Source organism: Ischnura elegans, chromosome 7 (genome assembly GCF_921293095.1).
Source record: "Ischnura elegans chromosome 7, ioIscEleg1.1, whole genome shotgun sequence".
In the NCBI taxonomy this organism is placed as follows: domain Eukaryota; kingdom Metazoa; phylum Arthropoda; class Insecta; order Odonata; family Coenagrionidae; genus Ischnura; species Ischnura elegans.
Genome location: NC_060252.1, coordinates 36138432 through 36164559, shown reverse-complemented (window position 1 = coordinate 36164559; position 26128 = coordinate 36138432). Strand labels below are relative to the sequence as shown.

Sequence of the window (26128 nt, the reverse complement as noted above, 5' to 3'; positions counted from 1 at the left end):
TGCATGCAAGGCATCTGTTGCGTTTGATACATTTTTAGTTAACATGCGGCTGATGATTGTTGTGTGATCAATATTTCTGCTTAAAATACCTTATCTACAAACCGTGAATTTTATAATGTAGTTAGAGTGGGAACCCTGGTTCATCAATGGATACATTTATGTATGTTACCATTTGATACTGTAGCTTTTTTTATGACAACCACATTCTCCTGTGAAATGCCATTTTGATGCTTCTTTATGTACATAGGTTAATGAAAGAGTACCAGGCAATTCATGGTCTGTGTTGTATTTTTTTAATTGAACCCTATACAATCATTCACACTTTCTCAACTATATGTGAAAGGTGCAGCATAAATAAATTTTTAATGCATTCCCACTTTTCAAAGCCACACATTTGTGGCAGCACGCACCATTTCATTGTCCCCTTTTTTCATTTTTTTTCTTCCTCGATTTTCAATTTATTAATTATTCAAGCACCAGCCATCAGTGCAGTGTTCTTAGTCTTCACTTTTGGAGCCACTGTACACTTGATTCACGGTGCTCTTGTTCACTAAGGACAAAATGTTGATGGAGAAGTTGAGAGTAGTACACCTAAAGGCCATAAAAATTTGCACTAAATGAGGTGGATCTCCTATACACTTCAATAGTCAATGCACACACAATCATGAAATGTTCAAGTTTGATTCCTAAATGTGGATAATGGGTACCACTCGCACCAGGGAAGTCATTTCTTGCAAACAAACGGGAAGTGCCCTCTTATATCTGCCCTACAATGGGATAGAAGCCATTCAAGGGAGCCAAAATGCTAATCTATTATGGGTGGAAGGTTAGATGGTCAAGCTCATCTTTGTAGCCTGCATGTAGCCAATCAGAGTGGGTTTTGAGCATTACTTGCATCATTGCAGCGTATTAAGGCCGTTTTACACGGTACATGGAATTGCGCAATCTGACGTACGTGCGAAGGCGCAATCAAAATTGCGTCGTGTAAAGTGGTGAATTGCTAGAACGAATGCGTGGATGCGAGATGACAAAATAGCCCCTGTTCTAAATTCGTTCATGCGTTTGCGCAATTCCACCCCATTTTAGAAATTAATGCAGCTCTAACCTGCGCAATTCCGTGCCGCGTGTATAACGGCCTCTATCAAACCAGAAGGGGGTGTTAGTTAATTCGACTTCCTACAGCCAGATTTCCAAGAAGTAAAAACTATAGGAAAAGGTATGTAAACTAGATAAGAAATATCAAAGTGAAAGTTGGCTTAATTGAGCGAAATAATACATTTATTTTTATGGAATTTAGTGTGGTTTCATGTTAACCAGCACAGAAGAATAAAGAAAATTTATAGAATCTCTTGAGTCTGTCACAACAAAAAAACTTGTCTCAAATTGCTTGATGCGGTTGAAACTATGGAAAAATTATGTGAAGAGTTGGATGAAGTGAATTGAGAGAGTGGAATTTTGATAAAAAGGTAGGCAAATTTCTTTATCTGCATAAATAGCAACATAAAGACGTCTTGATTGTGCTGCATGATATGAGAACCAAACTGTTTCTGTTTGCACCTTCTATTTGAATTTTTCCTTATGGTGTAAGCCTCCCATTGGAGATAGGCAATTTCTTAGGGCTGATGTCTTATGGCATTTATCTTTTGGATTCATTCTATTGTAGACCAGGCATTAGTGTGGTAACTAAGCGATAGCTCGAACAAAAAGCCCTTAAATGTGAGGCTGGTGTCCACTCTGACTAGAAATATTTCCATGCTTCAATATGTGTGTAAATCTTATTACATACCCATATAATATGTGCATTTGATCATAGCGGGGTCCCTGCGTTCAATGGCAGATCTATGAAAGGGGCAGGATTTAGGTGGGTTAGTATCCCCACACATATAGCCATCTCTCATCAGATTGAAACTGACACTAAATAAAATCAAAATATTTGGAGGGAGCAACTTTGTACAGGTTCATTCAGCTTTCATTTTTGTGATTTTTTAATCACTGATGGGGATGCGAAAATCATGTAAGGAGGGATTTAAGGAAATGACCTTGAGGAGAGCAGCTTGAAAAATCTTTATCACATTTCCTGGTGAGCTATTACTGGAACTATCTTGCTAAGGGATGGAAAAGTGAATGTGTGCGACATTGAAGCCTAAGTATGAGCCCAGCATCCATGTAGGGGACTGAGTGTAGGTTTGTCGTTTGCCTGTAGTTCTCCCTGTTATGGAAGTGGTTCCCGTAAAAGAGAGTGCATTTGCTTTCACTGTTGCTTTTGTATGAGGGTTGTCCCTAAATTTCCAGCTAAAACCTCCAACTTAAGCGTGCATGCATGAAGTCATATGTTTGGGATCCTCCATATTTGTCACAAAATTATGCCCTCAAGGCACATTACTCTCAACTTCAAATATAGGGCCTTAAAGCTTCACCCCCATTTCCATTTTTCGGTGGAGAAATTTTCGCCATTTATCTTCGGCCACAATAGGAGGCTATCTCATTTAAGGTGCAGCTTTTTCGGCAGCATTCGTCGTGGATCCCACGTTTCGCCCTGCGGAATGACTTTGGCTTCAGGGCTGTCGCTCTGGATTTTGGTTGGAAAGGATATGCTGGGGCCACTATGTCTTCGACTTCAATATCCCTATAATCACTTCCTTCATCTGCTTGAATGACCTCTGTTGGAAAAGATGTAATTGAGTTAATGATAATCATATTAAATTCAATGGTAAATGAAAATATATTTCTTGGTGAGACAAAATATATGTGTGTAACTTGAATATGTATACATATTCTTGGGAAAAAAATACAAATACAATTCTTGTGAAAATTCACTGATTGCAGTTTCATGGATGTACAAAAATGTTTAAATAGTTTTGCTGACATAGTAGGTTGGTAGTTAATGCAACCATATTAGAGCTATGTTGTTCATGAATGAATCCTTCAAAATGAACGATTCAATGGCATGAACCGAGTGAATTGAATCTACGTTTTTATCTTGAATCGTTCAAAATGAACGATTTGATTGAAGATTCAAATGTGCTGAACCCAAATTATTCAAAATGAACAATTTATATGGAAGATTCAATTCCTCCAAATCCATATTTTTAAAAATGAAGGATTTATGTGGAGCATTCAAATCCCCCAAATCCAAATTGTTCAGTAAGACTTGACTGCGTTGATATCCACCTACCCACGAAAGGCGGTGAATTACCATTAGATTCTAACAAACGATAAAGGCTGCTATACACGGCGAATGTTTTCATTCGCATGATCATTCACCGTGAATGACGGAACAATTCACGAATGAATCTTCATGCGCATGATCATTCAGTGAAAATTAGAACATGTTCTATTTTGCTCGCATGATCCTGTGAATGATCACGTGATCATTCAGCATGATCATTCACCGTGTATAGCAGCCTTTATACAGGTTGGTAATAAAAATGAACTAGTCACCTTCATTTCTATTGATATGAATCTTATTATGTGTGGTATGTATTTTAGTGTGATGTAAGAAAATACATATATACACTGATTTTTTTGAGCGTTCATTTATGATAAAAGCTTTTTCACGTAGTAATCATTATTCTGCCAATGTCAGTGAAATAAAAATTCCTGAGGCGTGGGAATTTTAATGATGGAATTAAACATTCTTCATTCTCACAATTAGAATTTTTAATTATGTATGATGAAAGGAATAGGTCCATGCTTTGGAACACTTATAAAATGTCTGCAATTTGATGAATCGATCTCAGTAAGAGTTATTTACGTTAAGAGTATTTACATTATCAGTAAATTAATTGTGGATGCCATATTTTAGATGGCATAATTTTCAAGACAAATTGAAGAGGTTTTAAAATCTGAAAATCATTAATTAAAAGATGGACCATTTAAAATGAAAAATTAAAATCACTGTGAATTGCAACCCGTCATAACATATACCTATTTTAAATGCAGTAAGTTGGCAGATTCACATGGATACAAGATTCACAAGGATTCGAGATTCAGATGGATTCGATATTCATATGGATTCAATATTCACATGAATTCGAGATTCCCTCGGTTCATTAAGTTTATTCCAAATGATTTAAAGAACTGATTCACTGCCATGAATCAAATCCCATGAACCTAATCCACAAAATGAACCGAAATTCCCACCTCTAAACCACATTTTGAGGAAGGCAATAATATTATTATTCTTTGGTGGCTTCCGGAGGTGGCCATTGCTGAGAGATGGCTAGTATCAACTTAGAATTCTACTCATCTGCCTTTGTATGTAATGTGGGGTGGTGGAGTAAACTAGCACATAGGGCAAGGTAGTGACTTAAAATATTTTCCGGGGGTTTGCGTAGGTATTTGCATAAGACTATCCCGCAAACATTTCAGAGGCCTTAGAACCCCAAATTTATCTCTCCAGTATTGCATGGAGGATTTGGCTGTGGGCTTCTAAACCTTAGGTCCCAAACTCAAAGCTTCAGTACACTCCCAAATCCACTTATGAGGCTGCAGCAATGATTGATAAGGGTTTCCGTGTGTTATAGATGGCATCAGTCTGCACCAATGTTCATTGGGCAGTGGGAAGGGCTCTGGGGCTTTGTAAAATAATCCGGTTTTTAAATTTTTAGTAATAGCTCATTAAATGACTAATAATATTTTCTTTTACCAGTTTCACTATTCTGAGGTATTTAGGAGAATTTATACAGTTAAATCTCGATAATACGTTGTCAGCAGGTTCGGAAAATTGGCACTTCGTAATATTGAGTTTTGTAATTTCGAACCTTTTTATAAGTCGCAAAAAAATGTTTGCTTTTGTTCTCATCACCCTTTTTTGTCTTTGATAGCCTTTTTTTTTTAAATGTTTTGGGTGATTATTTAGGCTACAATTTTTAAAAAATTCTTTATGTTATTGATTTTATGCTATGAAAGATTGTTAAAAAATCATTCAGCCCTAAACTTCCAATTATTTATAGTTAAATATCAATGATATTAGCCCTTAAGAAATTCCCATCCATTTTAGAAAACGTAATCAAACAACGTAATTGAAATTTTTGTATATGAATTTAATCTTAGAAATTTGTGGTCAGTAGCAAATAGCAACTATTGTGTACGAATAAGATAGATATTTGTTTCCAACACCTACAAAATTTTAACGGCAGCTGGCCTAAACGACATTTATGTCGCCCTCTATCGCTCAGTGACTAGAAAAAAAAACAAGGGTCTTAGCCCATTTCCAAAATAACTTACGTAGATTAATATTTGTTTGTAGTATGTATGAATGTGCTTTCGCATAATACCCCACAAGCCATCTAAAAAGGCGTGTGGCAGGGGGCTTTGTTCAGAGTGAAGTAAATATATTTTTATCCAAGTATCACACAGTATTGTTCTTACAACTAGGTACTGAAGCCGTTTATCTACACATGCTACATCAATAATTCAAATTAGCCTCTTAATTTTACTTTTAATTAAATGACTAGTGAGGCACTTGAGTTCCCACATTAGTCAGATTACATACTTGAGTTATTTAACAGTACTGTAAATCCAGGGGCTTGCTTGGGGATTATCCCTCTTATGTGAATTGATGGAAATACATACATTGTTATATTATGAAAAATCACCAATTATATGATGGTGGTGGCACAGTGACTGTTACACCAATGAGATGGCACCAAAAATTTGACTGTGACTGCTGTGCAGTACAGCGGCACATAGATCTACTCTCTCACAAATCTAATGTGCAAGGTGATCCATAGAAAGTAACTGACTCCCTCCTCATTTCGATTGTGTAATTCATGTGGCTTTGTCTGGAGGAGGAATTTTAGTGTTATTTCCCACTCCTAATTTATGTACATCACTACTTGAACAATGCAACTGACTGGACATGTCAATAGATGACTTTCCTTTCTGGTGGAAGGTCAAGATAGACAAGCTCTAACACAAGCAAGCAATAAAAGAAATGATAAATCAGTCCACATTAAAAAAATATATGTATTTGAAGAGGGCTGATGTATGCATCAGCTTTAGGTAGTGAATCCCTCTGTGAAGTTTAAGTTAAAATAATGAGTTCATTTATTGCATATGTTTTCATTACCTGGAGGCATCATGTCATTTTCACTTGATTTCTTGTCAAATGGTTGATTGTAAACTCCATTGCATACAATCTTCAGTGCCATGGCCAATTGTCGTCCACAGTATCTCATGCTGCCTCTCCTTTCTCCCATTGATTCTATTTGGCTGCTAGATACATGCAGTAAGTGTATGCACACCACAATTAGAGTCACTTGCCGAATCCCCATTGAACTCATCTGCGAAAAGAAGGAAAATGTTTGCTTACTTTTTGAAATTGTTAAAACTTTAGTGGGCCATATGTTGTCAATTAATAAAATTTTTGGGTTAACCCACACATTGTGGATTGAAAGTCATTGTTTTTTCCCCTTTGCTGGGGACCTCTTCAGGAAATTAATTGGGGAAAGGAACATTGACTTTTAATGTAAAATAAGTTGCTCGAAAAGCAGTAACTAGTTACACTTCCATTTTACACTGACCCGGGTTTGCTGCAATGGTTTGCAAAGATGGAAAAGGACTGCAGGGACCAAATATAGCCTCTCAACCAGTACGCCTTGGCACTTACTCCCTCACACACGCACATAGATACCAAGACATATAGACATGTATAAAAGGAAAGTGAGAAGCAAATAGAATAGAAATTTTGGTCTCCCAGAGGCCCTTTTCAACACGGAAAAGATATCTTCACAACAACACAAGGCAGAAGAGATCTACATCTTGACCCACTCTTCTTGAGCTTTTTCTCCCGGTAGTTTTAGCGTGTATGTTTTAGTGTTACGTGTGTGTGTGAGTGAGTGAATGCCAAGGCTCGCCGGTTGAAAGGCTTTGTTTGGTCCTTGCTATCCTTTTTTATCTTTGCAAACCATTGCAGCAAACCCAGGTCGGTGTAAAATGGACGAGTGTAATTTGTCACGGCTTTTGGAGCAACTTATTTTACATTTACCTGTCAAGACCGTAGAGCTGATTCCCTCATATTCATTGACTTTTAAGCCCATGACACAGGCTAACATAAAAGTTTTATTAGTGCGGGAAAGGGTGCATGGGATGTCCATGCACCTTTGAACTTTTACGTTTCACCGTGCGCCCTCTCCCAGGTCGACATGCTTACTTTTTTTTTTAACTTCTTTTTTAACATAAACCCGTTCCACTTCACTATTTTCTTAATATTTTGCTCCTATCCTCTATTTTTTTTTCTGTGGTTCATTGTAAATGGAATTGTAGATAATGAAACAATATTTTTCGTTTTTAATCAACATAGATTGGTGGAATAAAGAGTGATGGTCAATTCAAGATGTTCATAAGCGAGCCTTTTTCCTGTGAGAACGTCGAGAACGCATTGGTCACTACTATTTAGAATCATTTAATTCCTTTATATGCATTAAATTTAATGAAATATGAGTTCTTTACGTACATTATGGATGTTTTAACATTGTTAAGCTTTCAAAATATGTATATTGTTCCCCTACATTGTGCTAAAATAATGAAAATCTGATGACGAGCTATGCTCATCATTGCACAATTGGGCATTAGAAGTTTATGATGAGCTAGACTCGTCATTTCAGCAAAAGGCGCTAACCTGAAAATAATATGTCTCTAATGTGTAACTCAATTTATTAATTTTACCATATTCTTATTATTGTGTAGCTGCTCTATTTAAATTCACAATGGTCACCCTTCATTGCTGATTTTAATTCAAATTTGACCTTTAAATTAGCGTGCCCATATGGGCATGCCGGGACTCAAGTAGAGCTTTATACTGATCCCTTATGAGCATTTAACAGTTAAAGCCTTCAGTTATGCATACATTGAGAATATTCTACCCCTGGCTCACATTTAATAGGGTTTTCATTTTCTTGTGGATGGTAATCACAGCAATCACAGTAAACACTTGAAATATTGAATGGCCATCAGTGCTTGAATGACCCAAAGATTATATCCCACTAAGAGGAGAGAATTACTGTTTACATCTACAAAGGTGCCTCCAACATGCTAATATTTATTCAAATGGGAGTCCAGCATTGTATAAATGTTTTAAAACAAATTTTTTATGGTAAAAAGACAAAGCTAGACACTACTGGAAACTATAGCAGACATGAAAAATTACAGTGCTGAAACTTTTATTTAAAAATTGGTTTTCATGTTTAATAATCTAGATCAGGGGTCTCCAATTTACTAGGCCATGAGGGCCACATTCCAAGTTCCGAATCGCCCTGCGGGCCGGATAGCAAATTTGCCGATGACTGAAGTATTCGATACCCACGTCTACTTAAGTATCCGGTGGCGTATTTCTTACTTACATACAATTGAAGGCGACTTTGACGTGCAGTACAGCGCTGCAATGCTCCTAGCGGCATCTCAGAGTTAAACGAGCGAGAATCGTGTGCTACTTAAAACGAGTGCGAGGGCCGTATTTTGGAGATCCCTGATCTAGATAGTAAGTTAAGGAATGTTGTAATACATAATTATCATTGCACGTGTTAAAAAAGGAGGTTTCATTGCATGCATGAAACTATGTAAAAGGATATGCTTAATGCTTTTTTTTTTGGGAAAACTTTGTCTTTCATGTATTATATTGATTGATGTTTGGAAGAAAAATAAGGGTGTGTAAATTGCCAGGATGAAGTTTGGGAAAGTAGGTAATGGAAAAATTACTACAAGATGTATGTCGCTTTATTCCATGTATATGTCATAATACCCCAAGCAGTATAAGATATCCATTGGGTATCTAAATAAGGTTGATATGTCAAAACACGTTGTTATGACATGAAGGATATTTTGACAACATTACATAGATATCGTATTTGAAATATCCCTGACAAGTTGTAAAAATAACGTTACATAGATATCCAAGTTTTATTGTCCTTGATATTCTTAATTGACATCGAATAGTCCAAACGTATTAAACTAAGGAAAGGAAGGAGAAAACTAAATCTGAATACAATAAGGGTTCATAAAAAAATCACTGCAGAAAAAGTTAATGTACTTTTTCTTTTTTTATTACCATAACCATCCATTCAAGAAGTAGCCCTTATTTCTTTAAAAAAATTTATTCCAAACAGTATCCATAGGTGGCATATATTCTGTACATGATTATAGAGCACAAATGTTTTGTCTATTCATTTTATGTTGTGAAGATATCTAAGAGATGTTGTAATATGGACCTCAATGTCCATGGTTGGACATCACTGCAACATTGTTTGGCGGGTCCTTTGGATATTTGGCAGATATGCATGCAATGTATATTGGATTAAGATGAATATTGCACGGAAGTCATATGTTAATGCCAACAATGTTTTCTGGATGTTGTAGGGATATCAATTGCTGCTTAGGACACATCTGTACACCCACATGGCATCCTGAGACCCTCATGGTATCCGGGAGGACAGTGCCACAATCCCCCTTGTCTTCTCTTATCACTCGCCACGCCTCGTTGTATCCTCTCCTTCCTGTGCACCTTAGCATCAGCAAACTCTCAGGCATCATTATACATCCCAGGGATCGTAGACTATCAGGCATCATAACGCTTATTGTGACATATTATGATGGAGGTGGGTATGAGAGGAGTTGGAATAGTATGGAACAAGGCAGCTGTTCTAACTCTTCTCACACATGAACGTGTGGAGTCCATCCAATGTACGAGTACTTATATAGCATGAATTGTTTTTGGAGGAGATTCAGTGGTGTGTGGGTTGCTTATACTGGTAATTTGTTGTCAATTCGTACTCGTTTAAAAACCATGAATTTCATGAAATAAGCTATAAATTTCATTTGTATAGTTGTTGGTTTTTCCGGTAGTGGATGTGGATTTTATGGCTTAATGGTCTACACATGCATTTGTTTCCAAATTGTGACTGATTTTTCACAAATATTTTCAACTGATGGGCTGCAGTTACCAATCTTTCTTCAAACTTATTCGATGGCAAATATTATGAAATTTGGCTGTTTCAAAAAATGGAGGGTCTGATAATGGATGGCCCTGGAATTGTGGCCTCCTCAGCAGATGTATCATGGGCAGTCACCACTAGGGGCCAAAACGAATTTCAGTTGGGTGGTGGGGGCCTGAAGCTACTAGCCTGCTTTCAGAATGTAGACCAACAACGACATTTTGAGAATAATTCTTTTTCACTTCTTTTTATGAGCTCATCGTTTTGCCGTTTTCGTGGGACTAATACGATTTCACGTTGGTTACATCGCCCATTAAAATTACGATGTCAAAATTCAAGGATATGTAGTTAGGATAGTTTTTTAATAATCAGTCGGTTAAACTAGGCAAGCATATTTCGGAATAATTATATGGACATGAAAATGACATCCTGCAATTCATGGAAGAATCTCCGCCACTGTTAACCTGGCTAAAGATCTCCTCGGATAAGTTAAGACTTATTCTCCCCCTCCTCCCTTTCGTTACTTTCCTGAGCAGCAGTTCGGAGCATGTATACAAATCAAAGTGAAAAGAGCAATTATCGCGCACTATAATTTGCTTGACGATTGGCTTGGCTCTACATTTCTACCCCGAATACTCCTAACGTGCACACGAATAAATGAAAAGCACTCGTAGTGAGGAGAAAATTTTCCGGGGGTGGTAGGGGTGTCTGGATCCCCCAAAACCCTATGATTACGTCCCATCTCGTGAGGATGTATGATCGTTGTACGGAAGGCAATTATTTTTTTGGTATCGCGCCCCCTCGTCACTACTGTTTCGCCATAGCAACGTATCAATGTTGTGAGGGTTATGAGATCCCGATGATCGTAGAGTCCGCAGATTCTCAAGTACACCGGGTTGCAACATACATTTTGCCAGCGTTTCCATTTTGTTTCGACTCTTTAGTAGAGTGTTGAAACAAAATGCGAGAAGCTGCGGACACGACATGTCAAATGCTTACTCGATCGAAGGATCAAAGACAATTGAGCATCGGACGCCAATTTCACGGTTCGTGACTCTGCAAAATCCTCTCGTGATTGCGGATTCGTGTCTGTCTCTACGGAGAGAAGACGAATCTCTCTCCGGGGAGACCTGTAAGTAGCGATCGACTTTCCCATCAGCGGAAGGGAATCATCGAAGCGCGAGCGACCGCCCACGGCGGAGCTCTTCCGCTAGCCGTCTAGCCGTCCGTCTTTTATTTTATCCGCTGCGTGTTGTGGGAAGGGTTGGGAGCCCCGTGGGGCTGATAGTAGGCCGTTGGAGGGTCTGATCTCCAGCCGGGACGGGGTACAAGAGACGGCTGATGAGTGTACGGGGGCGGAAAAGAATCTAATGGATAGCTATATATTTTATCGATTGTGTCTGGGCGCCACTGGCAGCAGTTTCCCGTTTCCCTGCGTTCCTTCGGCCGAGACGATTACAAAGAGGTTATGCTTATATGTATGTACAGGGCCTGTTCTAGACATTTATATAGTGTAAGCGAACAACATTCCACCCTCTCCCTTTCCCTCAAAAATAACCTGAAAGGTAGTAGGGATTCTCTCAGGAGGCATTTTAAAATAAATACAAATACTTTAGGAATAAGGGTCGAGAATAAAATATCAGCGTGAACTTATCACGAGCTTGATCTTATGTATTGAATGAGATATTTATAGAGGTTTAAAACCAATGATATGTTGTAAAAGTTCAGAATAAAATATGTAAAAAATCATTAATTACAAAACAACACGCCTTTCAAGGAATTCGACAATGGAAACAAACTTAAGAATTTTATATTTTAAATACCGAAAAGAGATTTTTTTGGGGTATGGGTATCCATTTTACGATATATCTTTACGTCTCCAATAATTTTGCGGAGTAAATCAACCCTCAACTTTTATTTTCCTTGTTTTATTAGTACTGAACATTAGGCGCCCCTTTTTGCCTGACGCCCTACGAGGCCGCGTACTTTGCTTACCGCTTAAACCGGGCCTGTGTATGTGGTGATCTCTGCGGTGAAGAACTCGCGCTCTCCCCGGAAGTACATCTAATGATGGCCCTCCTTCCCCTTTTCTGCTACTACAACCAATCAGAATCAATCGTTCGACTGAATACCGTTCGGAATAATTTCGATGAGTGTTAAGCAAAGTTAATGCCAGTTGAAGATGGATGGAAAAATGTCTATGAACATATGTTGGACTTATTTTTCATCTATATTTAATTGGTATTTGGTTATCCTAGCCTCGGACAAAATGTATCTCCGGACATAATAGACATCAACTTGCACCAGTAGCGGATACAGAAAAAAACTCGAGGAGGGAGGCGCAAAAGATATCTTGAGTGACCTTTACTTTTATCCTAATAAAAAATAGTCAAATCACATGCAGAGTTTAAGATCATTTTAATTCAATTAATTTCACACATATACAAGACAATGCCATCTTATGATATAAAAAAGTTATAATTGTGGTTCTGCAATGTTTGGCAGTACGGGCGGGTCCGCAAGGGGAGGGCGCCCCCATCTGTATCCGCCACTGACTTGTACTTGTTAATTAATCGTGTTAACAAGTTGAAAGTAGGTAAGCAATGGACAATTCGCAGTGGAGAATGAAGCATGCATCCTATCGCCACCTCTGTCAAGGAAGGAGCAACGCCCAAGACCATACAAGAAAAGTTTCCGGGTGATTATTGAAATACATAGATGGATCGCAACTTCGGTATGCCGTTTATGAGAAAGGGGAAGAAAGTATCCAGAATGTAATGCATGGAGGAGAATGTAAGGGCTCGTTCACCATTTTTTTTACTGTCGATAGTGATGGATTTAGAAAAAATAAAGAGACCCTTATTTTTCAGTTTATCGATCCGACTAAAGCTATTAGCGGCGATAAAACGACGGCCTTTCGCAGATAAGTTTATGACGTCACGCACTCCTCTCGAACGGGTCACAGTTTCTCAGCTGCCATTCTCCTCCTCGCATCGTCCTCGCTTGGTTAGCTGCTGTTTTTTATTTACACTTGAGAGAGCGATCCATCCCCTAAATGAGCTTGTTCTCCTTGAAAAGTTAAAAGTTCTCCTCGAAAGAGCAAAAACCGAAACATGATGATGTCACCAACTCATTAAAGTGGGCAGCAACTTTTACTTTACCATAAGAAAAATACTTACAGGAGATTGGATGAGAGGGGGAAATAGTTTTTTTTTGTCATAACATATCTTTCTCTTCCATCTATCGAACTCTTTTTATGACCTGCGATTTCGGGTTTGAGTGAATGGCCTCAAATCGAGGAAGGCGCCGAAACTGTGTCAATATAGCGCGAAGCATTCTCGGGGTTTCCACCGGTGTAATTCGTTGTATATCACTAATGTTTCAATAGAATGCTCGTCCATTTTCATGATTTGAAAATTGATTTCGATATTGAATCGTTGGTGATATAAATCGAATCTAACCGGTGTAAATCCCGAGAAACTTTCGCGATCCTTTTGGCACAACCCCTCTCTTAATTTATCGTTTCTGTCGGACCTGCATGTAGTGAGATTTCAAGATGAAAGATTCAAGATGATTTCTCCGTGTCGTTCTGAAAGATATCCATTCTTAATCGCTCAAGCAATCTAAGCCTATCGGGTAGCCTCAGAATCTCTTGCGTCTCCCAGTCTAACACGTGTAAAAGCTGCGCAACGTTTTCTATTCGCTGTCAGCAGTTTTTGATGTTGTTTGGTGATAAACGGTGGTTGACGATTGGTGATTCTGGTGTTGACCAATGGAGGCGGGGGGAAGATTTTGGTCGTTTTTAATATCAAGGAATTAATGGGTGGAGGACATTCAAAATCAATGTAATTTATAATTTTTGCCGTGTTCTCCTTCTTCCATTGGAAAATCTCTCACCGTCCGTATGCCTCCAATCGCCGACCGTTGGATTCTTTAATGAGCGCATTTTATTTAAAAATTCACCAGTGGAATTGTTCCAGTGGGTGCCTATAGTATAGTAGTCATTGGAAAAGAGCACACGCTTGCCGTTTGAATGGTCCTGGGTTCAAATCCCGGGGGAAGTGTCCAGATACCACCATTAAAATCCCCGAACATCGATGTGTCCCACGGTAAGGAACTGGCCCCCATAACCTGAATGTGTGATATAACACGCATGTGGCTTAGTTTGGGGTGAGCTCGACCCTCTCTGATCCAAAAATTTTGGGTTTAATCACAGAATAATGATAAATACATTTTTAATTTGCAGTAATAAATAAATTAAAAGAACGCATGGTCAAAATGTATTACTTATTTATGACACAAAAGTCATTGATATTATAAAATTCCAACATCAGAGTTAAGCGAATTACGTCAATTTCCATGAAAAAACGGTAAAGTGGAAATTTTGGTTGATACCTACATCTATGTATCAGCCCGCATCACAGAGTGAATGAACAATACATTTTTGATTTGCTGTAATAAATGAATGAAAAGAACGCATGGTCCAAATTTATTACTTATTTATGACAAAAGTCATTGATGTTATAAAATTCCATCATAAAAGTTGAGCGTATTACGACAGTTTCCATGGAAAAGCGGTAAAGTGGAAATTTTGGTTGATACCTACATCTACGTACCAGCCCGCAAGCCACCTAAAAGGCGTGTGGCAGGAGGTGTTAGGACACCAGCCGTTTACACATGAAAGGAAATGCTCTAACGAAATTACGACTAGAATTTATTAAAGTCCTTTATAGTTCGGAGGAATAACCAATTCCCATATCTATCCGTTCGGCAAAATATCCCTCTTAATTTATCGCTTTTGTCGGACCTGGAAATATAGTGGGGCTCTTATATTATGTTCTCCGTGTCTCGTTTAAAGATATCGATTCTCAATTATTCAAGCAATCTAATACAGACACAGTCACATTACTATTTTTTCACTACAACGCCAATCCGCGACAAACAACGATATGACTAGAACTCCGACCGCGGGTTAACCTAACTACTGTTTCCACTCATAATTATAAGGGTGATCGGCGCTGACCAGCGTAATGAGAAGAGCGTAGAGGTCTGTGGTAGAGGAGTTGGGGGCAAAAGTTCGCGGAAGATTCGCTGAGAGTGATTTTCGCTGCAATCAAAGATTCGCAAGCAACAGTTGTTGCCCTATCACCTCGAGATGTCCTTGACTCGAGACGCATGTGGATAAGGCTCTGTTGTTTACAAACACAAAGCGCACGGATCAAACTGGATCATACTCCCGCAATGCAGAAATTTTGGAAGGGAGTTAACAAATTGCGAGTTGACTGTATAAAATGAATAGGTTGGGAAAAATTGGTACAAAAAAGTTGTTGTGGGAAAAATAAATTAAGTTCTTACTAACTTTATAATTAGCATAAATAATATATAAAATTTTAAAATTGCTTTTGATATGTTTTGATGCATGGTTACTCCTGGTAGCCAAGGTGAATTTTGGAGGTTGTGGACATGGAAGAGAAACCGATAAATTTGGGTCTAAAAATACAATAATCAGGAGAAAACGAATTGAATCGAAAAATTGAAAAAAATCAACTATAGGTCATTGTAGATGGGAAAAAACAATCACCCTGAGAAAATAATATGAGAATAGACTTCAGGTGTTCGAAGTAAAATTTGCCTTCAAAAGTAAATCAGAGCTTATAATGATTTATTGACAAATACATATTTTTTATTTCACTCCCGCTGAAATTCAACGGGAGCCTTAAAGTGATTTAAAAATAAGAAAATGCTACTCTTTGACAGTCTTCCTTGAAAATTTGGCGTTTTAAATATTTTTATATCCTTTTTATCTATTTGCTACCTGTTCAAATTTTTTGTCACGGATCCCTTAGTTGGCACCTAAGAAGCCGACGCTGAAATCCACTCCGTGTTACACGCATAAATATAATAATAACAATAATGTATTTACATGCTTATAGTTTAAATGCTTTTAAGGCTCAAGGGGAGTTGTAAGTACTGAAGTCCCCCGCTATTACGCACTTTATATTTGGTAGTTTTTGGTTGGCCTTACTGTTATAAATTTATGAAAATGATTTTAAAATTTGGCTACGCAACTACATTTAATACTGTTTTCAGAAAACGTTTTATTATTTTTTTTATTTTTTTCGTTTTAGCAATAGTATAAATTTTAATTTATTATAAATTTTTAAACCATTTTAATATCATTTTCATAGTTGTATAACCGTAAGGCCTACCAAAAATGTTCTCGTATAAAGTGCGTGATAGAAAAGCCTGAAACGATGGAAGACACGTTAAGCCAACTCGTAAAAAATACTTAAAAGTTTATAGAAAATAATCACCCATTCCAGGATTCGAACCTTTAATCATCTGTTCACAAGGCAGACGCGTTAACTGATTCGAGAGAAATTAAGAAAAAGCATGTAAAAATTAATGGATAAGTCCCCAGAGGAAGATCAAGGAAAAGGTAATTAAGACAGATCAAGATGCATATGGAGAAGAAGAGACATGAAGGTAAAAGTGTTAGCTTGGGATAGGGAGAAACAGAGGGCTATAGTTAACCAATCGTTAAGGCCGTTTTACACGGTACACGGAATTGCACAGTCTGATGTACGTATGAAGGCGCAATCAAAATTGCGTCGTGTAAAGCGGTGAATTGCTAGAACACATGCGAGAATGCGTGGATGCGAGACGGCAAAATAGCCCCTGTTCTAATTTCGTTCATGCATTCGCGCAATTCCACACCATTTCAGAAATTAATGCAGCTCTAACCTGCGCAATTCCGTGTACCGTGTAAAACGGCCTTTAGATTGCAATACTCTGCATATATGTTGTATGAGGTAGTGGCGTAGCTATGTGGGGGGGGGGGGAGGGTGGGGAGGATGAGAGGGAGTGATCCCCCACAAAGCCTCTGAGAAATAAAAAAAGTTATATAAAACAATTGTCTAATTTTGAAATTTAATACTGCATCTGCTCAAAGTTAAATTTTTAGTGCCAAAATGATGTAAAAAGTATATCCAAGCATGTCATTTTTCAAAAGTTTTCCCGAAAAATTTTGCCTGATGGGTGGGAGGGGTAGGGCATGACCACCTAGATACTGTGTATCTAGGTGGTCATGGGTAGGGTCGCCACCCCAGGCCATCCCATCCGCCCCAAAGCATAGGTATTCCTAGTTACGCCACTGGTGTGAGGTTCAGAGAATAGGGTGGTTTCCTATTATTTTTTTATTGCCTAAATCGAAAGATTATTACTCCTGGAGTACGTATTTCACGCATTTAGATTTTTAAATGACGATATCTATTTTTCGCGATGAAATGAAAAGTGAAAAATTTCAATCGCGCGAAAACGCGACGCGTAAGTAGGAATGATGGGAAAAAGTCCGTGTGAGGCATTTCTGGTTCCCCCTCCCGCCTTGTGAGGTGACCTTGGGCGAGGCTCTGAGCGCTGATACGACGCAGGATGCTAGCGGGTAGCTGAGTACCATGCTATCTGGTAGCGCTTGGCTTAAAAAAGGTTTATTAATACCTTATCAAACGAAGAAAACTTTCCGACCTTAGCCAGTTTTAATAGGTTATTATCAAGACATGTTTCCCTGAGTTCTGTGGCCCTTGCATGCATTGGTAACCTCAGACGATGTATAACTCCTATCCTCTCGTGTAGAAACTAGGTCCCTGTGACGTCACGTGGAGTGGCATCGCATGGGCGCCAATCTGGCCTTTTTCAAATGAGGATAAAATTTGGCCCTTGCCATTCGTCTAAACCGGTATTTCTGAAACCAAATAATTTGTGTATTATGAATACACTAATGGTGGGTAACGAATCGCATTCAATGCCTTTCGTTTTCTTCGATGAAGGGAACTACCCTATTCCTCGCAGAAAAGGGCGAAATACGGAGGACGAGATGGGGTCATGCGTCAAGTTTGCTTCCATCTAATCTTTGTGTTCCCAAAGTTGCTTCCTGTGCGCAAGGCAACCTGCCTTTTATGTAAAGAAAAAAATCCGAAGATTCCATCACGATGGAGTGTAATTTTTCCATCTGAAAATTAATACCTGCAATTTTCCACGTTTATAAAAATGTATTACTTTTATTTACTTATTAAATTTTATTATCGTGGAACATTTTTTATTTCAATTTATTATCATGAATCCAGGATGGAAATCGATATTACTTTTGGAAATAATTTTAAGCGTGAATTAATTCCTCACGGGACGCCATCACGTGACAATTTTGCACGCAGACACTTTTAATGCTTTGTATTCCGACGAGGACTCGACGAGCATCCCATCGTTAAAGAAGTAATATCTAACCGTTTAAAAAATGGAAATTTCTCGCCCAAACGTTTACCCAACAAGAATTACCTACTCCCGCCCATTCCACGGGGAAACGATAAATCCTACCAGTAGCGTATGCAGATGATGTCTTTTGAGGTAGGGGTCAAGATCAACGTAAGGTCAAATAATTTGAAATAAGGACACTTCATGATGGGGGTGAGAGGGACGTGGTATCCTTTTGGGTGAGAGCGCTTAGCTGTTGATGGAGAGGTCCTGGGTTCGTATCTCGGGTGAAGATTTCGGACACACTCAAGGAAACCCTTGATGGACGATGTGACCAAGGCAAGGAATCGACCCCGTAATACTGAAATTTTGAATTTCTACACGCTGTTACTTGGTTTAGAGTGAGCTCTACCCTCACCTATCCAATTCACCCTTCGGATGAATCGCTGAGTGAGTGAATGACCTGATGATATTTTTCATTTGAAATAAGTGTAAAAATAAAAACATAAAGAAATATGATAGCACCAATAGAAACTCCTGGGATAGCTCTAATGGGAGGGCGGTAGACATTTTAACCCTGGAAAGTTTCCTCTTTTAGAGGGGACCAAGCCTCCTGGACTTCCCTGGCATACACTTTATCCGACTTAATCGCCTTTTTTCTTCTGAAATACTCCTAGGATTGCGCACTATTTACGCAGTCGTTAAAAAACGCATGAAACCTATCCCTGTATATTTTATAACGCTACAAATATCTTAAAAATATAGAATAAAGGGAAGAAAAATTGGACATATTCAATTACTGTGTGGAGCGGTTGGTTTGATAAAAGTGCTTACAGGGTTCCTACCGGTTGAGAGTTTATTTTGCCGGACGTTTAGAGGAATGTCGGACTTCGATAAATATCGGACATAAATGAACCCTCTCACGCGGCTGAAAACCCAAGAAAACTTAATACAGTCGATTCGTCGGGATATCACCGGATCATTCTTCAAAGCAGTTGGCTGTTAAGCCCTGGTGGATGTAGCTCTGCGGCAGTTAACCCAGGGGCGGTCTGGGGTGATTGGAGGCCCTCCTATGGGGTTCATGATGTGTCCCTCCTTATTTGGGGGTCTTTCCTCGAAAATTTTTAAGAAATGGTATCCCCATACATATATTTTGACGCTATTCAGGCTCTTGAAAACTAGATAAAATTTTATTTAAAATGTTGCAATTTCGCAAGAAAAAAATGCTATTAAAAGTGACAATTTCACAGCTCATAATACTTAAAAATCCATTACGGTTCTATTACCGATTTAGTAAATTTGCTCCCAGAAACTGCACTGAACTGTAAAAAAAAACTCTAAAACAACCCTTTCAATGAAGCAACAGATTCTCTCTATATTTTCTGGCACCTTTATTTTGTTCCTTCTTAATGCAATATTTTAACAAAGGTAACTAATGTAAATGTAGAATTTTATAACTACAACAAAAAACTTTGGCTGAATAAATCTGATTGTTTTTTTATTACACCTATCATAGAGGCTTCACGATAGACACGGGCGTTGCGGGGCCCCCTAATCTCGGGGCCCTCGGCGATCGCAGACTAGCCGGCTTGGCCAGACCGCCCCTGAGTTAACTTTCTAGTCCTCGCTCCTGGCTTATTGTATAAAATACATCGACGTTTGAATTTTTTCGCCACTTGGCTGAATAAAATGTCGTTATTGAAACAAGTTCTGTGCGTCCTGACAGATGACAGCATGGCAATTTAATGTCTAAATGCAGTGGCATAGCCAAGAATTTCGTTTCGGGGGTGATTCGAAACCAGGGGGGGGGGAATTTTTGAAAAACAGGGTACTAAGTAGAGGGTTTTAAACTAATTTTAACACTATTCATAATCGAAAAAACTTCATTTTTTGAAGAAATATTTTGTAAATTCATGATTTTTCAATATTTTTTCTTTTACGATGGAAAATAATTGTGTTTTTATATTTCTGGGGGGGATCAAGAGATTCTATACCCCACCCCTGGCTACGCCACTGTCTAAATGTATGAACGCGAGATGGACAAGAAAATGCACTATGTAACCGCCCAGATAATGCGACACATGTACAGAATAAAGAATCTGTTCTTATTCGGTTCATGCATTCGTACAGATGTAATATGTTTCACAGAAATTGCTATTGATGTTTGTTAGCATCTAATTAACCAGAAAACATAGAATTCAGACTAAAAATAACGGCAGATATAGTCTGGGGACTGAGGAGGTTAAGCCGCAAGTGGGAACTTACTTTTACTATCGAGTGTTCCTAGTCAATTCTGTTCCGTAAAGATTCCGCCCCGGCGTTGTCTCTTCAAGTGTGGCGCCCGGCGCCTCTGTGCTGCTCCCCCGCGGTGCGGGTGATGTTGTCGCTGACCTCGTTACGGCCACTTCCTGCACCCATCCGCTTCTTCCGCACCAAATTCTGCTCCGCAACCCTATCAAGTCGATTTCCAAACGATTGCAGGAGTTGCCGCGAGTCTGATCTTTGCCTGAGAGAGTGATCGTAAAATCCTTCCCGCCAAATCTTGAAGCAAGCAAAGTCGATTGCAGCAGCCGGCGATGAGTGATTGATTCTTCGAGATGTTCAACGCGCCCTTTCGTCTGTTCTCCTTCGGGATAGCCGCGCCGGGGTCTTTTTAAAGTGGCTTCTCCGATAGGGGGATGACGATCTGGTTGTGACGCTGGTCGCAGCGTGGAGGCGACTGTCTTGTCAGCCGCTGCCCTCCTCGTTCTCCTTCGAGAGGGGAGGGTTACTGGAGCTGGGGGCGGGGGTGGAGAGGGTAGGAATCCCTCTGTTCGTGCGTGACTCACACCCTTGGTTGGTGCGTGTGGATCGCAGGTCATGCACCGACGTAAACAGATACGCCCCGTCGCGACGCGTCGCGGGGTGACCCCCAGAGCAAACACAGCAAAACCTGCCTAACGCGGTTGCAGAACAGGAAAAACAAAAGTGTCCGCAAAAAGGAGGTAACGGCTGCCAGTGGCGCAGCGTGGGGGGTTTTGGGGGATAAACCCCCCTCCCCCCAGAGCTCAGGGAAATTTTTTAGTTTAATCCATTTTACTTAATTGGATAAGTATTTTTATAGAATAGAGTTAGGATTAATAAAATATCCCCCAGAAAGATTTAAAACTCCCTATTTGGAACCATTATTCTTAAAAATTTTCTGGAGGAGGTCCCTGCAACTCATGCTTACCCTGGCGGCAGGGATGCCGACTTACAAAAAATATTGGGGGGCCCAAACCGGGGATCTTGCCCCGAGAAATTTTATAAGTAGTGAGTTTTAAGTTTTTTAAGCATTTTAGAAGAGTCATACGATCAACATTAGAACCCTGATAACTCGAATCTCGATATCTGGACACTCCGGGGAAAATCGACAAGCCTGACACATTTTTTCCTCACACCCATAACGAATTTTTGAGGGGGCTCGGGCCCCCTCAGGCTCCATGGAGTCGGCGCCACTGCCTGGCGGGTATGCAATACCCCCACACGCCCATGTATTAGTTGCGCCTAAAACCTTAGCCTTAATTCTTAGCTGCACCCCTGACGGCTACATCTACATAATACCCTGCGAGCCACCTCTAGGGTATTTGGCAGGGGATGATCAATCACCAGCATGTAAGAGTACCGCCATATGCACACCGCACGGTCATAGAAATATTACGCACAATAACAAAATATATGTGCATATTCATGTAAAGACAAATCTTGCGAATGGCTAGTAATTCCTGTAGTTATAAATCCATGAAAGATTAGAAAAATGCAGTTACGATAAAAAAACATGCAATGAGTCGTCGTAGTGACTGTCGCCTATAATTCAAATAATTGAGACACCGTTGCTATCCTTAATAGTACAAGGAAAGCATGATGTTTTAAATCTCTCATCTAAAATATCAACGACCAGCATACAGCATGCAGGAGAAATTTCACATGCACACCACGCGGTCATAAAAATATTACGCATAATAACAAAGTATGCTTACATATTCACGCAAAAGCAAAACTTGTAACCTACCTAACGAAGGTAATCTGACTATGAAGCTAAAACATTCAAAACATGCTTCTATAAATACTAGGAAAATTGAGAAACATGCATTAATAAATATACAAGTTAGTAAGTTACACTTCAAATCAAGTAACCTATTAGTAAGTCCTAACACTGCCGATATAGTCCTTTATCGATCGTGGAAAAAACAAAATTATTAATCTACCTGTTCTACAGTCCATCTTCTATACTATTTCTACTGTATAGATACCTTTTTCTCAACTTATACGCAACCAAACTCTACAAATGAGGTACCAAAATGCACAGAATTTATCAGAGAACATGCGACGGCATATCTTACTTCCAAAATATTGCTATTGTTTCCTAAAATTGGTTTTTAAATGATTTGAAAAAAAACAAAAACCGGTAAATATTCCTGACGTTAACGGCGCACAAACTGATACATTTGTTCATATGCAACAATGCCTCGCATTCTTTAAATAACTTTTATCAAAATGCGGCTGATTCCATATTCAATTCTCCTGTTGATACGTAAGTATGAGTCATCATGTGCGTTTAACAGAGGACAGTGTAATTACTTCCAATGTTGTGTTTAAAGAGGTCCTCTGACCTCAATTTGTACATGAACATTCCAATTAAATTTGTACGTAAGACCCTGCCTTTTTTTCTACATTTTAAAATTAGAAACGCGCCTATCCCTCAGTGTCCTGCATTGAAAAGAGCGGGGGAAGCCCGCTGGGAGCGGGCGCAGCACGCTCGTCTCTCTTATTTCATTTCTATGATCTGATATTTTAGCTACAAACCAAAAAGTTCCAAATCCGCACTTAAAGCATCAATATTATTTTGTCTATCATGTTACTGATTGCAGTCCTCCTAACACCTACTGCCACACGCCCTTAGAAACGGCTTACGTATAGATGGTAGCAGCGCTGAGCTAGGAATGAGGGTAGTTGCCCGCGGGCCTCGAATCTATACAAGGGCTCGTGGAGTTTTCCCCTCTTCCGCCTTACTCACCTTCGGCCCAGTGGTGTCACGTTGCTGTTGCAGGCACGAGCAGTATGGGCCCCAATATGGGTTGTAATGGCACTGCTAGCAGGGGCCCATTAATATCCATAAGCAGCTTCCACGGAAGTTATTTGACATTGGAATGTATAGGTTGGCTTTCACAGGGGCACAGCTAGGAATTAAGGCTAGGGGGTTTTAGGCACAACTAATACTGGGGAGTTAGGGGGTATGGCATACCAGCCAGGGGAAGCTGGAGGTGCGGGGCCCTCCCCAGAAAATTTTTAAGATAAATGGTTCAAAATGGGGAGTTTTATGGCCTTCTGAGGGATATTTTGTCGTCCTTACATTATTCTATAAGTAATATTAATCCAATTACGTAAAATGGATTAAACTTAAAAATTTCTCTGAGCTCTGGGGGGGTTTTATCCCCCAAACCCCCCCCCCCCTCGCGGCGCCACTGGCCTTTCAATTTCCCAAGGTAAACCATATCTCAGGGGCATCGCGACGAAAAATAGACGTCCTTAACACTGCCGCAGATAAGTTGATGACGTCACGAGCCCATGCAGGGCTTGTCTTAGCTTCTCCATAACTCCTTGGTCTAGTGCAGGGATGGCCGACCCGCGTCCAGCCTTGAAAATGTGTTTGGCATATTCTCCTCGGCCCTGGCGTATTGTATACAATACATCAATCATATTTGAATTTTTTACCGCTTCAATGCGTGAAATTTCGTTAATAATCGAAACACCTAATTACCCAGAAAACACGAAATTCCGACTGAAAATAACGGAATATGACCCGGGATTGAGGAGGATATGCGAGAGACCAGGAAAATATGTAATGTTATTTATTAATTATTCATATATATTTATTAATTTATAATTAAAATATAATGGATTGTCTTTGATTTGAATCAGTCAACCTAACCTTACATTGTTAATCCCTTCCCTACTATTATAAAACAACCAGCTTCAGTTATTGTAATTTCTGACTTTTTTCCCGGCGAACGTGAAGATTTCTTAAGCCTCACACCGGGTAAGGTCCTCCATATCTCCTTTCGACGTTTCGATGTGCAACTCGCCCATCGTTCTCCGGGATTCATGAATCCAACCAGGAATTCAGATTTGGATTCCTGAATCCCTGATGACGATGGGGAGTTGCACATCGAAACGTAGGAAGGAGACATGGTGGACCTTACCCTGCGTGAGACACGAGTGCCAGCTGAATTAGTGTGCAGCATTAATAGCCCGGGTATGCGTGGGAGAGAGGTGCTCCCGAATTCTCAAGATCGTATTACTGATTTGACGAATATATGAATCCTATGGGCGCGATCCAGTGGGGTAGCCAGGACATTTCTTTCGAGGCGGATGGGGGGGGGGTCTATAATCAGGGGGAAAATTTTTTAAAAACAGGGTACTAAGTGGAGGAGTTTAAACTAATTTAAGCACTTCTCATAGTAAAAAAACTTAATTGTCACAGAAATATTTTGTAAATTGGTGATTTTCCAATATTTTGTTTTCTTTTACCAAGCTAAGAAATTTTTATATTTCGGATGGTGGGGGTCCTCCCCCTTCGCTACGCCACTTGCGCGATCGTCTCGCATCACCATGGCTACATTCTGCATTGAAGCCAAGCTAATGTTTTTAGAGGAAAATGGTAGTCCCCGAGGAACGATTAAAAGGCAGGGAGACCCTATCCCGAAACGGGATTATCTCCCCATTTTTGAGCTCCTTTGTCTTTTAGGCAGATATTGAAAAGCTGCGATAAAAATCAGCACTTATGACTCTATCCGCCTGACGGCTGAAAAGCTTCCAAAAATCATGTTAGCTCGAACATTAATGTAAGTAAATAACTACGTACATTGTACCTATTAGGTAAAGAGTAGATGGATTGGTATAATTATTTGTTTCAATAGGTAAAACCTCGGTACCTTCATCCTTAGCAAAAAGATTATCAATATTATATACGAACCGAAGATAAGATGCAGTTACACTGTTAAAACACCAATAAGTTGTGCAAATGGTATTGGAGCACCCATAACTATTATCACCAATCTTAACCGAATATCTAAATTCCGCATTAAAATTACTAAACCTTTAATTTTAATTCAAGTATAGGAACACAGAAACTGAATAGGCTGTGTAATTTCTACTCCATTTCATGCCTCTGAATGCCATGAAATATTAATTTCAGAAATGACTTTGATGCGGCAATTTATTATAACTAAAATAGATGGGAATGATAATCATAAGTAATTTGAGATTAAAGTATTATTATGAGGAAATGTCATACTTCTATCTCTGCAATGCATTTCAACATGAAAATCCATTAATTATTTATAAATGGTTCGTTACTTTGCTGGAAATTTTAAACCATTCGTTAGAAAGTAATGAAAGCAATATTGTACACATAAGGAAATTGTATGAAGTTGCGTTATTACGGATAGTTTTCATTATGCTGTTTCCTCTTTGAATTCTGGCGAATGCCACAGAACGCGATGAATGCCAGCGCAGTTAGCGCTCACGGCGCTGAGCGATGCGATTTCCTTGATTTCCGAACACGAATATTGCATAAGAGTAACCTCAAGATGACCTCTAAATGTGTTGTCACCCACCGCGCACTTAAAATATGTTTACAAAAATTGCCACTCGCGTCGCTGACGTACAAATTGATCCGAGGTTCACGGGGAATTAAGGTATAATTAGGGGTTTCAACCAAAATTTACATTCATGATGATGTTATTAATGAAATTCATATATTTTATGTGCTATTCGCAGTCACAAACATTATGCTGCAAAATAATGGAAAAAAGTGGATCATCACAGCGCCACGGACATTTTTGAAAACCGATTAAAATGCGACCGAAGTGGCAACAGAAAGCAGCCTTGAATTGAATGGGATTAGGCCTCTTCAATCCAGTCCCCTT

General features: G+C 39.3%; 1 protein-coding gene across 1 annotated transcript; it reads right to left on the bottom strand.

Moving 5' to 3' along the window:
- Positions 1-270: 270 nt before the first annotated feature.
- On the bottom strand, positions 271-20910 carry LOC124161974 (LIRP-like). Its single transcript, XM_046538259.1, has 3 exons — positions 20445-20910; positions 6074-6287; positions 271-2660 (listed from the first exon to the last, which is right to left on the bottom strand). Exons 2-3 carry the CDS (start codon positions 6285-6287, stop codon positions 2455-2457), a joined length of 420 nt encoding a protein of 139 aa, XP_046394215.1. The 5' UTR covers positions 20445-20910; the 3' UTR covers positions 271-2454.
- Between the last annotated feature and the right edge of the window lie 5218 nt (positions 20911-26128).